Raw genomic sequence first — 10,776 nt, 5'->3', positions numbered from 1 at the left:
TGTTCGCTTGTTTTATATCCTTTTAACCTCCCGAACATTAGCTAGCAGGTGTTCATCATGCTACCTTAGTAAGCTTGCTAAGGCCTCGCCGCTGGCCGTACACCGCCTTCCCGGCGAGGCAACGAGCCGAAGAAGCGGCCCCAGCCTCGACTCAGGAGGCAGAGCTTGGCCAGCGGCGAGGCTTCAGCAAGCCCGCTCCGTCCTATCTGCAGTGCTCAGACGACAGATTCAGAAAGAAAAATACAGAAAGTGAGTTAATGAACATGCCTGACGTGCACTTTATTTATCTACAAAATAGCTAGCGTTAGTTAGCTAACATTACTGATGATAATCGGAAATTGCAGTCGTGCGAGTTCATGTAGGTTCAGTGACATTAGCTGTGTTTATTTAGCTACTGTGACACCCATGATGTGCATTTTGGGGCTCTGTTTTGTAGGTTAACTTATTCCTTGCTTTAGTCCCTTCCATTAAGGCGAAGTCAGTAGAACGAATATGTCATTTAAGGTGTTTGTTAGTGCAGGACATTCCACGGTGGGGTTTTTTTGTAAATATTTGTGTCTGTAAGAAGTGTTGGGTCTGGCATTTTTTGAAAAGCGCGCCATTTTGTGAGTGCGTTTATTACTGCTTGGCAGATTTGGGACTGTAGTTCGCTTCTTAGTCTGCTGCAGGTGTGGTTTGATGACGTTTCACTGGTTATTTACTACTAAATATTAGGTCTGTATTTTTAGAGAATGAGCGTTTAAATACCGTGGCCTGCATTGTACAGTTAAGGGTGGGTGCACGAAGTGTTAAGTAAGGTGACGTTAATGCTCTGTAGAGTGTCTTAACTAGTTTTTGGATCTAACCTTTCAGTTAAGCTTGTTGGATATAACGTCTTTAAGATTTGCCTTTCCATTTATTGTTTAACATTAGCTCATTTCTTTATCACAACAGTTCAAATGAACATTTAGTCTCTGTCTACGTGCATTTAATAACAGAACCAGTAGTTTAAAATCAGGAGTTTAAAAACTTTTTTTCTACAGTGTTTTTCCTATTAATTTATTTTTTGTAGACTTCTATCACTAATTGTATTTTGAGGATAGATAAAGAGTGCCATCAGTTTTTTTTATATTGAGTGCATTGTGTGGACTAAGATTAGTTCTGTTAAGAGAAAAAAAAAAAGTTCTATTTGTTTTTTTAAGTTCTGTGACAATGCTTCAGTGTCAGTTTTATCCTCAGTCATTTGATGCCATAGTGGCTTTCACTCGGCACATGAAAATTCATAGCCATGTTCCAAATGCAAATTTTCAGTGTTGTGTTCCAGACTGTAGCCGTGGCTTTAGAAAATTCCGCGCCCTAAAATCACACCTGTATAGAGACCACAAAAGACGGTTTGGAGAGAAGTCTAACAGAAACATTGAGTTCATTAATAGGGACACATTGCTTTGCCATGTTGACTTTTGCCCTTTCAGGTGTGATGATTTATGCAAACTGTTTTTACATTTGAAATGTCACATTAAAGAAGGCAAAGTAGTATCCTGTCCTTTTAGTCAGTGTAACAAAACATTCTCTGTGATATCAACATTTACCTCACATTTGTCGAGAAACCACAAAAAAAGCTCAGTGAACAGTCTGATTGAAGCTGTAGTAGAGAGGCATGTTTCAAACCCTTGTAAATCTACTTCATCTCAAGCTGACAATGAACAATTAGAGGCTATTATTACTGATGATGACATTTTTGCTGAAGAACTGTCAAATGTTGTGCCAGATAAGGCAGATGAAGTTTTGTTTTTTAAACAATCTAGCTTTATTCTATCTCAAATTGCAAGCTAAGTTGTTACTTCCAGCTTCAGTCATTCAGACAATTATTGAAGATTATCAGAATATTCATGATGTAAGCCAGTCAAATATTTTTCATAAATTGTCTGAAAAGTTGAGTGAAGTTGGAATTTTGGAATGTGAGATTAACAAAATCATTGATGTTCTTAAATCAGAAGATCTGCTCAGTCAGTGCAACACAGTGCTGAAGACAGACCAGAGGAGGAAGACCATATTCAAGGAGAATTTCAGGTATGTTGAGCCAAGCCAGTATACCTCGGGAAAAAACGACTTGGGTAAAGAATGTTATGCTCGGTATATTCCAGTCAAAGATACATTGGAGTCACTCTTTAACTGTGTGTCAGTTAGAGAGCAGCATGAGAAAACTCATTCCCAAAGGCAGATAAAAGATGTTTTTCAGGATATTTGGGATGGGAGCAATATGACAGAGAATTCCCACTTGAAAGCTAATCCAGATTCTTTGAGCTTGATACTGTATCAAGATGCTTTTGAAGTGGCCAATCCACTTGAATCAGGGGAAAAAAAGCATAAGATTCTAGCTGTTTATATGACTCTTGGAGACATTTTGCCCCATAATAGATCTAGCATAGATCAAATGCAGCTTGTGCTATTACGTAAAGAGCAGGATATTAAATTCTTTGGTCAGAACCTAGTGTTTGGCAAATTGGTGGATGATCTCTTTGAAGGTGTAGTGTCCTCTGATGTTGCCTTATACATCAGCCGTTTAGTGGCAGAGAAGCACTTCACATACACCATGTTAAACCAGCATATTAGTCATTTTAAATACTTTGGGAACGATGCAAATGACAAACCGAATGAAGTGCATGCAGGATCTGAGAAACTCAGTGGACATGCTGTCCAAAACTGGTGTTTGCTTAGGCTTATTCCACTGTTAGTTGGTGACATGATTAAAGATCCATCAGAAAATGAGGTATGGCAACTGGTACTTCAGCTTAGGCAAATTGTAAAAATGATTTGTGCTCCTGCCATCTCAATGGGGCAGATTGCTTATTTGTCAGTTTTGATAAGTGAATACATAGATTCTCGTTCAAAAGCATTCCCTAAACATCCACTGAAGCCAAAGCATCACTACCTTTGCCATTATCCGTAACTAATTACTCGCTTTGGGCCTCTCACTCGCCTATGGACGTTAAGGTTTGAGAGTAAGCACACATACTTTAAACAGTGTGCCAGAAGACTACACAACTTCAAAAACTTGTGTGTTACTTTAGCTGACCGGCATCAGCTTCTGCAAGCTTATTTAAGCGCTGGTAATTTCTTTCCACCTGAAGTTGTTGCAGAAAGGGGGACAAACTTTTACCCGAATGATTACAGTGACAAAATCAAGGATTGTGTAGGTGATCATTTCCAGCTGGGAAACACTTTAGCTACATATGAGGTGTTTGTGAAAGGTACACAGTATAAGAAGAACATGTTTGTTGCTCTTAATCAAAATGACCAGGGTCTAGTGGTTGGAAAAATAGAGTTGATATTAATTCACAACAATTCTGATGTAAATTTTCTTGTGGATCTGCATCAGACAAATTGTCTTACCGATCAAGGTGTTCATTATGTTATTGCTCAACAGGAACCATACGTTTGTGTAAGTCAGTGCAGTCTGTTGGATTACTATCCTGTGTCCAGCTATACCTTATGTGGCTTACCTGTAATTGTCTTGCATCACTCCCATCTCTCCTTATAGACATGTCAGAATTGACCAGACTGATTAAGGAGGCTATCATCTCAGTCCTCCCTAATCTTCCAGAAGGAACCCTCTGCCGAATGGTTGAAAAGTTGATAGGCCAGGGACAAGAAAGTACAGACGATTTGGCTTTTGTGAGAGAGGAGGACATTTTGGAGTTTGTACGGCCAATACAGTGCCGCAAGCTGCTCGCAGTTTGGAAACAAGGTAGAGCTGATAGTATGTTATAGTACATTAAGTGAATGTAAATGTCATTAAATGGACAGTGTTTTTTTGTATAGAATTATTCCTCTTGTTTATCAATATCTCATTATAAGAAGGAACTCTTAATTGAATTTTTTTGTTTGTATACTTAGTACCACAGTGCAGCACCCCAGTTCGTCCAGTCATAACCAGCTCATCTCCTCCAAGCTCAAGTTCTTCAACCACATCTTCATCCATAACCTGGCCTGAAAGCTTTGTTATCCCTTGGGAGAAAATGCCCTCTTCCTTACAAGCTGCCACTGGTAAAGAAAGACGACCCAGTCATACTGATCATCGCCAGATGATTCGGATTATTGTGGATGAACTGAGGAAGTCAAAGGCTAACCCCACAAGGTCTCAGTGCAAGATAATTGCTCACAGTATTATTCAACAGTACCCGAAAAGCTTTGCTGACTCCTTGGATGATGGCAAGACAATGATGGGAAGTGGTTATGAATCACTGTTGACACAACTCAAGGTTCGTGTAGAACATGTTAACAGGGGCAACACCCTTGCAAAGCGCAGAGCTCCAAAGTGAGATAATGAATCTCTTACACTCAAGAGAAGACCAGTGGACAGTTACGGATGTTTACGGTGGCAACCAGAAATTCCCCCAGAGGAAACAGAAGCAGGGATGGAAGAGAAGAGGCTACGGATGGCTGAACTTCATTCAGAGTGTGGTTCAGCTGCTGCTGATAAAGCTGAAGTCGACAGTCTCCTGAAGAGCACCTACTGCTTGCAGCGTAGGACAATTAATGCTGATCCAGCTCCTGCCATAAGAGATCTCCGAGCACAGTGGCCGTTGTTATTTGTGCAGAAGTCTTTATATTCACATTTTGAGCTGCTTACCGGTGTCCCCATCAGAAAAATGGAGCAAGCAGTTGAGGAAAGAGGCAGACTAATTATTGACTACTTCAAGAGCAAAGCAACCAATGATGTTGTTAAGAAAGTCCTTGGCACACATGGAGAAGAAGAGGTTGCAGCTCTCATCATTGAACTGCTCATGGCACATTTTAAGGAAAAAACAGAGGACCTCATACTTAAGACAGAGGTACCTAATGCATTTTAAGTTGGGATAAAGTTAAATAATCTTTATACAGCCATTTGATATCCAGTGTTGTTTTTTCTTTAATTTAGCCTGACAACTGAACCTGTTACTTAGAGGGGTAGTTTACGTTTTTTGTTTCAAGCACAACTTGCCCAGCTCTGTACACAAAATTGATTTGATGACTGATGATTTCCAAAAGCATCTACAATATAAGACTGTACATGAGACTGAGTGTTTGTTGTTGTGGGTTGGTATATTGTTATATTATCAACACTTGGAGGATTTTAATTTTATAAAATGTATGTTTTCTGTTTATTGACAAATTAGTTAGCATGCAGAGATGGGTAAATTGTGCTCAAATGTGAAATAAGGTGAACTTCCCGTTTTAATATTTTTAGTTTATTGTATCCCTTAGTGCGGCTAGACTCTTTGGCATAAAGAATTTCTTTACACATTAAAAACTAGGCTGTATGTCTGGTCACCACTCAGTTTGTTTACAGACACTGCTTTTTTGCATTGTGTTTTTATCTTGCAGGAGACAGCTAGTGCTGCTAACATTGAAAGGACCCTTGACCTGGCAGAGAGCCCACGGTTGATCATTCTTGGTATGGCAGACTCATTATCTTGCAAGGACATGCTAAGAAGTTATGTTTGAGTTAATGAATGAATTAATCAATTTTGTTGCTTTTAGGTGAAAGGCTTAGTGGACAGAAATGGATGGTTGGAATTGAAGGCCAGGTGGTGTGTGAAGGGGTGCAGCCCACATTTTCATCTGGACTGGCAGCACTCTTTGTGTGCTATTACAACTTTAACCTCCAGTATCAAGAGGGTGCTGCCTGTACTCTTGAATTCATACAAAGGTAAAAATATGGTAATTACCATTCAAATTACTAGGTGTACAAATAAGTTTTAAAGCGTTTTTGTGTAACGTATAATTATAATTCAAAATTCAAACATTCTCCTGCTCTGTTGCCATTTTATTAAAAAAAAAAACCTAAAAATTAAGTATTAATACACTATATGTTCACGATCGCTAACATTGCAATCACCATCTTTAAATCAACAAAACCAAAACTCACACGTACTTTTGGATACAGTATTATCCCCAAGAACAGAATGAATCAATGCACATGCTTTTCTAGCGCTTTTTCCTTGATGGAACTCATAACGAATGCAGTGACCAATAAATTCTTTCTCGCTAAATTTCTAGGTTATTTTTTGTTGAATAAAATGACAATTGTCATTTAATACTATGCAACAGTTACCATAAAATGACAAAGGAATAATAAGGAGAATATTTGAATTTTGAATTACAATAATGCATTACACAAAAAAACACTTCAAAACTTATTTGTACACCTAGTATGTCTATATACACTCATCAGCCATAACATTATGACCCCTCTTGTTTCTGCCCTCACTGTCCACTTTATCAGCTCCACTCACCATAAAGGAGCACTTTGTAGTTCTACAATTACAGACTGTAGTCCATCAGTTGCTCTGTATACAATGGTCAGGACCCCCACAGGACCACCACAGAGCAGGTATTATTTAGATGGTGGGTTATTCTCAGTGCTGCAGTGACACTGACGTGATGGTGGTGTGTTAGTGTGTGTTGCACATAAAGCAACTTGTTAACAAAAAGTTAACTCATTTAAAAATGGGAATTCTACAGATTTAGTAAAATTTCTGCATAATTAAATCATTAAGCTTTACAGAAAGTCAAATGATTTTGTAATGATTTCTTGTAATACGCCTTGGTGATGTTAATTTAAGAAAGATTATAGGCTTTGGCTGTCTGGTTCCTGTTACTACCACTGTGAAAATTCTGACTCTGACTCTGAAATGTAATGATTTGTCTTTTCAAAGATCAGATCTGTCCAGACTAAGGTCTTCTCTGTTGTTATGGACGTAAAAGCTGGACATTTACAAAGTGGGACAGAAAGAATATTGATGCCTTCGAATTTTAGTGAACCTCAGATGACAAAGAAAACAAAGAATTAAATTTTCAACCAAATGAAACCTCACATTTCTCTCAAATACCAAATAACCTCTCTTATTTTTGATACATTATGAGAACAACCAGTTTACTAGAATAGACAGTTAGGCTTGGAAGAGTTAAAAGTAAAAAAGGAATAGGATGGCCAGCAACAAAATGGATGGATACAATCAGAATAATAATGTACTGTTAAGAAACTTTGGCTTTGTTTACATCAACTTCAAATTTATACTTCTGCAGCAAAATTTAGAAAAATTGAACTCTCAGTCTTGCTAACTGCTGCAGAAGGCTGCCAGCAGAATTGTTTATCGCTGCTTCCTTGAAAACAATTGAATATCTGGTCTAAACTTTGTCTGTCTACTTCGATGTTATCATTTACATGTCAACATGTAAATACTGAATGTAACATCAATAAGCATATAGTCGCTGTCCAAAATAGTAATTTTATAAGAGAAGAAAAAAACTTCTTAACTTTCAATGGGAGTCAATGTAAAAAGATTTTATTCCAAGTAAGTTTAGAGCATTTCTATTGGTCTATTCATCATGAAATGTTCACAGAATGTGAAGGGCAGCTGCTATGTTCAATTGATGTAGTAAGCTAAAAATCCACAAAAATGGAGATACATGCTTTTCTTTGGACAGTGATGATATATAAGCTCCAAGGTGTTCTGTTTTTTTTATTTTTAGTTGATAATAGTGCATGTTATTTCTTTCTTTTTTCCAGAAATTTCTTCAGGATCAACCCAGAGAGAGGATCAAAGGCAGGCAGAGGCAAAGTAATACGCAAGAGAACTGGGCAGCTAGTTCAGAAAAAGGCTTTGGCCATCAATCCACATGTTTGTTCCCTGATGAAGAAGCTTACAGAATTTGAGTGGGACTTCATCTGAGGTACCTGTTGCTACTTATTTATTCACTTTACTCTCCTTTTTGTTTGTGCTCCTTTCTTTGTGCTTTAGTTTAGACCCATTTCTAATCCAGGGGGCTGGGACACAGGAGTGAAACATTTTATCCTGAGATGGAATGAACAACTTGTTTGCTGCGGATGAGCTGGTGTCCACTAACTTTGGCCATATACTGTATTTAAGATGAATTAACTGATACATTCGGTTGCTATAAGCATTCAACCCTGTTGTGTTGTCAGGCTTTGAAGTTGGCTCCAGCTGATGATATGAAATGTACACAACACGCCTTCTTCTCAGGGCACACCTCACTCTTGTTTCCCCACCCCCCACATCACAGAAAAAAGAGGAGCATAAACACAGAAAAGCAGAGCATAAAAACATCAAAAACAGAGGAGCGTAAACAGCAATGCAGAGCGTAAATTAAAAAAAAAGTGAGGAGCATAAATCAAAAAGAGGAGTGTAAACACAGAAAAGCAAAGCATAACTAAAAAAGGAGCATAACCAATAAGGAAAAATAGTAGACTTCATAAAGGACAGTATAAAGGAGTATAGCTCACTGTGAACTATAAAAGTATAGGCAGTGATATTGGCAGGATTGTTTTTTACAGAAGAGTTAGTAAATTAGAGGACCAAAATTATGATTCCTCTATTTATGATGCTCATTGTCACTAAAACTGGTTCTAGATCAGTGCTCCTCCTCCTGAGGTGGTTTGTAAGTGCTTCAAATGCATGGTGTAAAAAGTTTTTATTCACTTCTATAGGTTAGTGATTTATACTTTGTCCTAAATAGACTGAAATTAAGGTATGCTGTTTAAGAGAAGTGCTGGCGATGTAGTTGTACTGAAACGATTTGGACTATTTGATATTCAAGAAAAGATTTTTTTTATTATTGTGTATTCTTGTCTATTATTTTCAGGCTCCAATGAGGACAGGACAGACCTGTATGAAAATCAAAGAAGGAATTTTCAGTTGCTATTGCCCATATTGTTAGTGTGAGTGGGCTATTGTTGAGCTCAGTTTTTTCAGTTTTTTTTTTTTTGTCTCAGTTGTTTTCTGTTTTTTGATATTATTATTCCAGATCCAAAGCCTTTAAATATGTATCACTGTAGATACATGATTTAAATAAATAAAGCACAACTGTGAAGTTGGAGTTTTTGAGTAATGTCATATCTTGGTGCCAGTAATTTGCCTTAAAATATGTATACAGTAACAGCCTCTTAAAATTACTAGATTATGTAAGATTACAATAATACCCAGACAGTAAAGTGCTGTAAAAGGCAAGCCAATGCAGTAATTATACTGTAATAAGGTTATACTGTAGCACAATGTAAATTTAAATTAGAAACTGTAAATTTACAGTATTGTGCTGGCATCTGTGATGCCAGTAAATTACTGTAAAATTCACAGTAGGAAAACAAATGCTGTAATAAAATAATACAGTAAAAATCAGTGAATAAAAGAAGTTACAGTTCAGCTACTGTAAATTTCCAGTACTGTACTGGTGTATGCCATCAGTTGTAACCAGGCAGCAAGGTTCAGATGCGTGCGGATAAAAGTAAGAGCACAGGCTTTATTAACAATGGTCAAAGTCGTAGTCGAGGTACAGGCAGGGGTCAAAACCAAAAAGCAATAAATGATCACACAAGTGATCATTACCACAAGCAAACAAGTCCAAGGGGCGAGACAAAAGGCAGGCAAAAAGGTCCAAATCACAAATCCCAAAAACAAGCAAAAGCACAAAAGGAGCAGGCAAAAATGTAGTCAGAAACAAACGAGATCGGGGTCAAAAACAGAGTAGGCAAACCAAAGAAAACGCTCAGTAAGTTCACAAGAGAAACAATACCTTGCAAAGGTCCTACGCTAAAGCCCGGGCTAAAATACTAAACTACATTGGTCATATGACTGAAACACACAGGTGAAAACACTCAGTATTCAGGTGACTGTGAACGCTGATAGGTGCGAGGTCGATCATCACTAGTCACATGATCTTCACTTGGCTGCTGGGTAATGTGGTCCACAAGGGATGCCGACTCCATTGGGAAGTCTGTCGTCACGTGACCTCCCAGGTTCTCCTGGGAAATGTAGTCTGTTACATCAGACAAGTCTCTAGCAGGCGTGACATCAGTAGATTACTGTAAAATGTACAGTAGTCAAGGAAATACAATAATTTTACTGTAATAAAATAATACAGTATCAAGCTGTAAATTAAATTTACAGTATATCCACTGTTAATTTTCAGAACTGTACTGGCATCTGTGCTTCCAGTAATTTACTGTAAAATTTACAGAATTTTTTTTACAGTGTAATTTGCTGTTGAATCAGCAGGCAGAGAGAGGAAGAGGGATCAGGAAATAGAGAGGTGAGTAAATAAGCAAATTAATGAGTGAGTGAATGAATGGGTGAGTGAGAGAGTGAGTGTGTGAGTGAGTGAGCGACGTGATTTAGCTAATAGAACATTTTTCTAAATCACATTTAATAACTTCACCTAATACCTCTGTGTCCATATCCTTTAATTAAAAATTAGCTCCCCTGCGTCATGTGTTCTGCTAAAGCTGGGAGAGAAGAGAAGGCTGTTAAAAATATGTCAGGCATGTCTGTGTCAGTGTAGCTGGTTCTCAAATTTGGCAACTGTAATATGAATCGCTAACCAGGTATTACAGTAATCTGGGGCAGGATGTCAAAATGTGCGACTACATGGAAAATTCACTAAAAATAACAGTCAGGTTTATCAGTGAAGTAAGTTGGCACAGAGAGAGTGAGAGTGAGAGACAGAGAAGAGAGAAGAAAGCAGAGAGAAGAACAAAGTTAAAAAGTCAGTAAGATAAAAGTGGATGGAACAATGCTGTTTCTGAAAATTTGGGGGCAATAAGCAACATCCTACTTGGGGGCCCCTTCTCCCACCCCTGTCCTTTACTTGGCATGCAAGAGTGGAAAAGGTTTATTTCTTCATTCATATTAATCAGGAAAATAACAATTACTAAAAAAGTGGGAAATAGACTCTTCACTCATTAATTGTCTACATAAAAATATAAATAAATGAACCGCATAGATATGACATTTTTCT

The 10,776-nt window shown here is 37.9% G+C and overlaps 1 protein-coding gene and 1 long non-coding RNA gene across 2 annotated transcripts; both read left to right on the top strand.

The window, feature by feature from the left end:
• The first annotated feature begins 1,382 nt into the window (after positions 1–1,382).
• Positions 1,383–3,939, top strand: LOC118805101. Its single transcript, XR_005007031.1, has 3 exons — positions 1,383–2,049; positions 3,521–3,727; positions 3,877–3,939. It is a non-coding gene; the product is annotated as an uncharacterized LOC118805101 (long non-coding RNA).
• Positions 3,940–4,212: 273 nt separating this feature from the next.
• On the top strand, positions 4,213–7,713 carry LOC118805100. The gene is made up of 4 exons (XM_036565707.1): positions 4,213–4,814; positions 5,347–5,416; positions 5,503–5,671; positions 7,535–7,713. The coding sequence occupies exons 1-4, from the start codon at positions 4,398–4,400 to the stop codon at positions 7,695–7,697; spliced, it is 819 nt and encodes a 272-aa protein (XP_036421600.1). The 5' UTR covers positions 4,213–4,397; the 3' UTR covers positions 7,698–7,713.
• The last annotated feature ends 3,063 nt before the right edge of the window (positions 7,714–10,776 follow it).

Source organism: Colossoma macropomum, unplaced genomic scaffold (assembly GCF_904425465.1).
Source record: "Colossoma macropomum unplaced genomic scaffold, Colossoma_macropomum, whole genome shotgun sequence".
NCBI classification, from domain to species: Eukaryota; Metazoa; Chordata; class Actinopteri; order Characiformes; family Serrasalmidae; genus Colossoma; species Colossoma macropomum.
The sequence above is the reverse complement of the archived record's forward strand: the minus strand, read 5'-3'. Positions and strand labels throughout refer to the sequence as shown.

Excerpts from the sequence above, each read along its gene's own strand:
- LOC118805100 (XM_036565707.1), top strand. The coding sequence starts at position 4,398 with ATGGAAGAGAAGAGGCTACGGATGGCTGAACTTCATTCAGAGTGTGGT. Across the intron at positions 5,417-5,502 it reads CCCACGGTTGATCATTCTTG|GTGAAAGGCTTAGTGGACAG; the intron begins GTATGGCAGACT and ends TGTTGCTTTTAG. Across the intron at positions 5,672-7,534 it reads ACTCTTGAATTCATACAAAG|AAATTTCTTCAGGATCAACC; the intron begins GTAAAAATATGG and ends TCTTTTTTCCAG.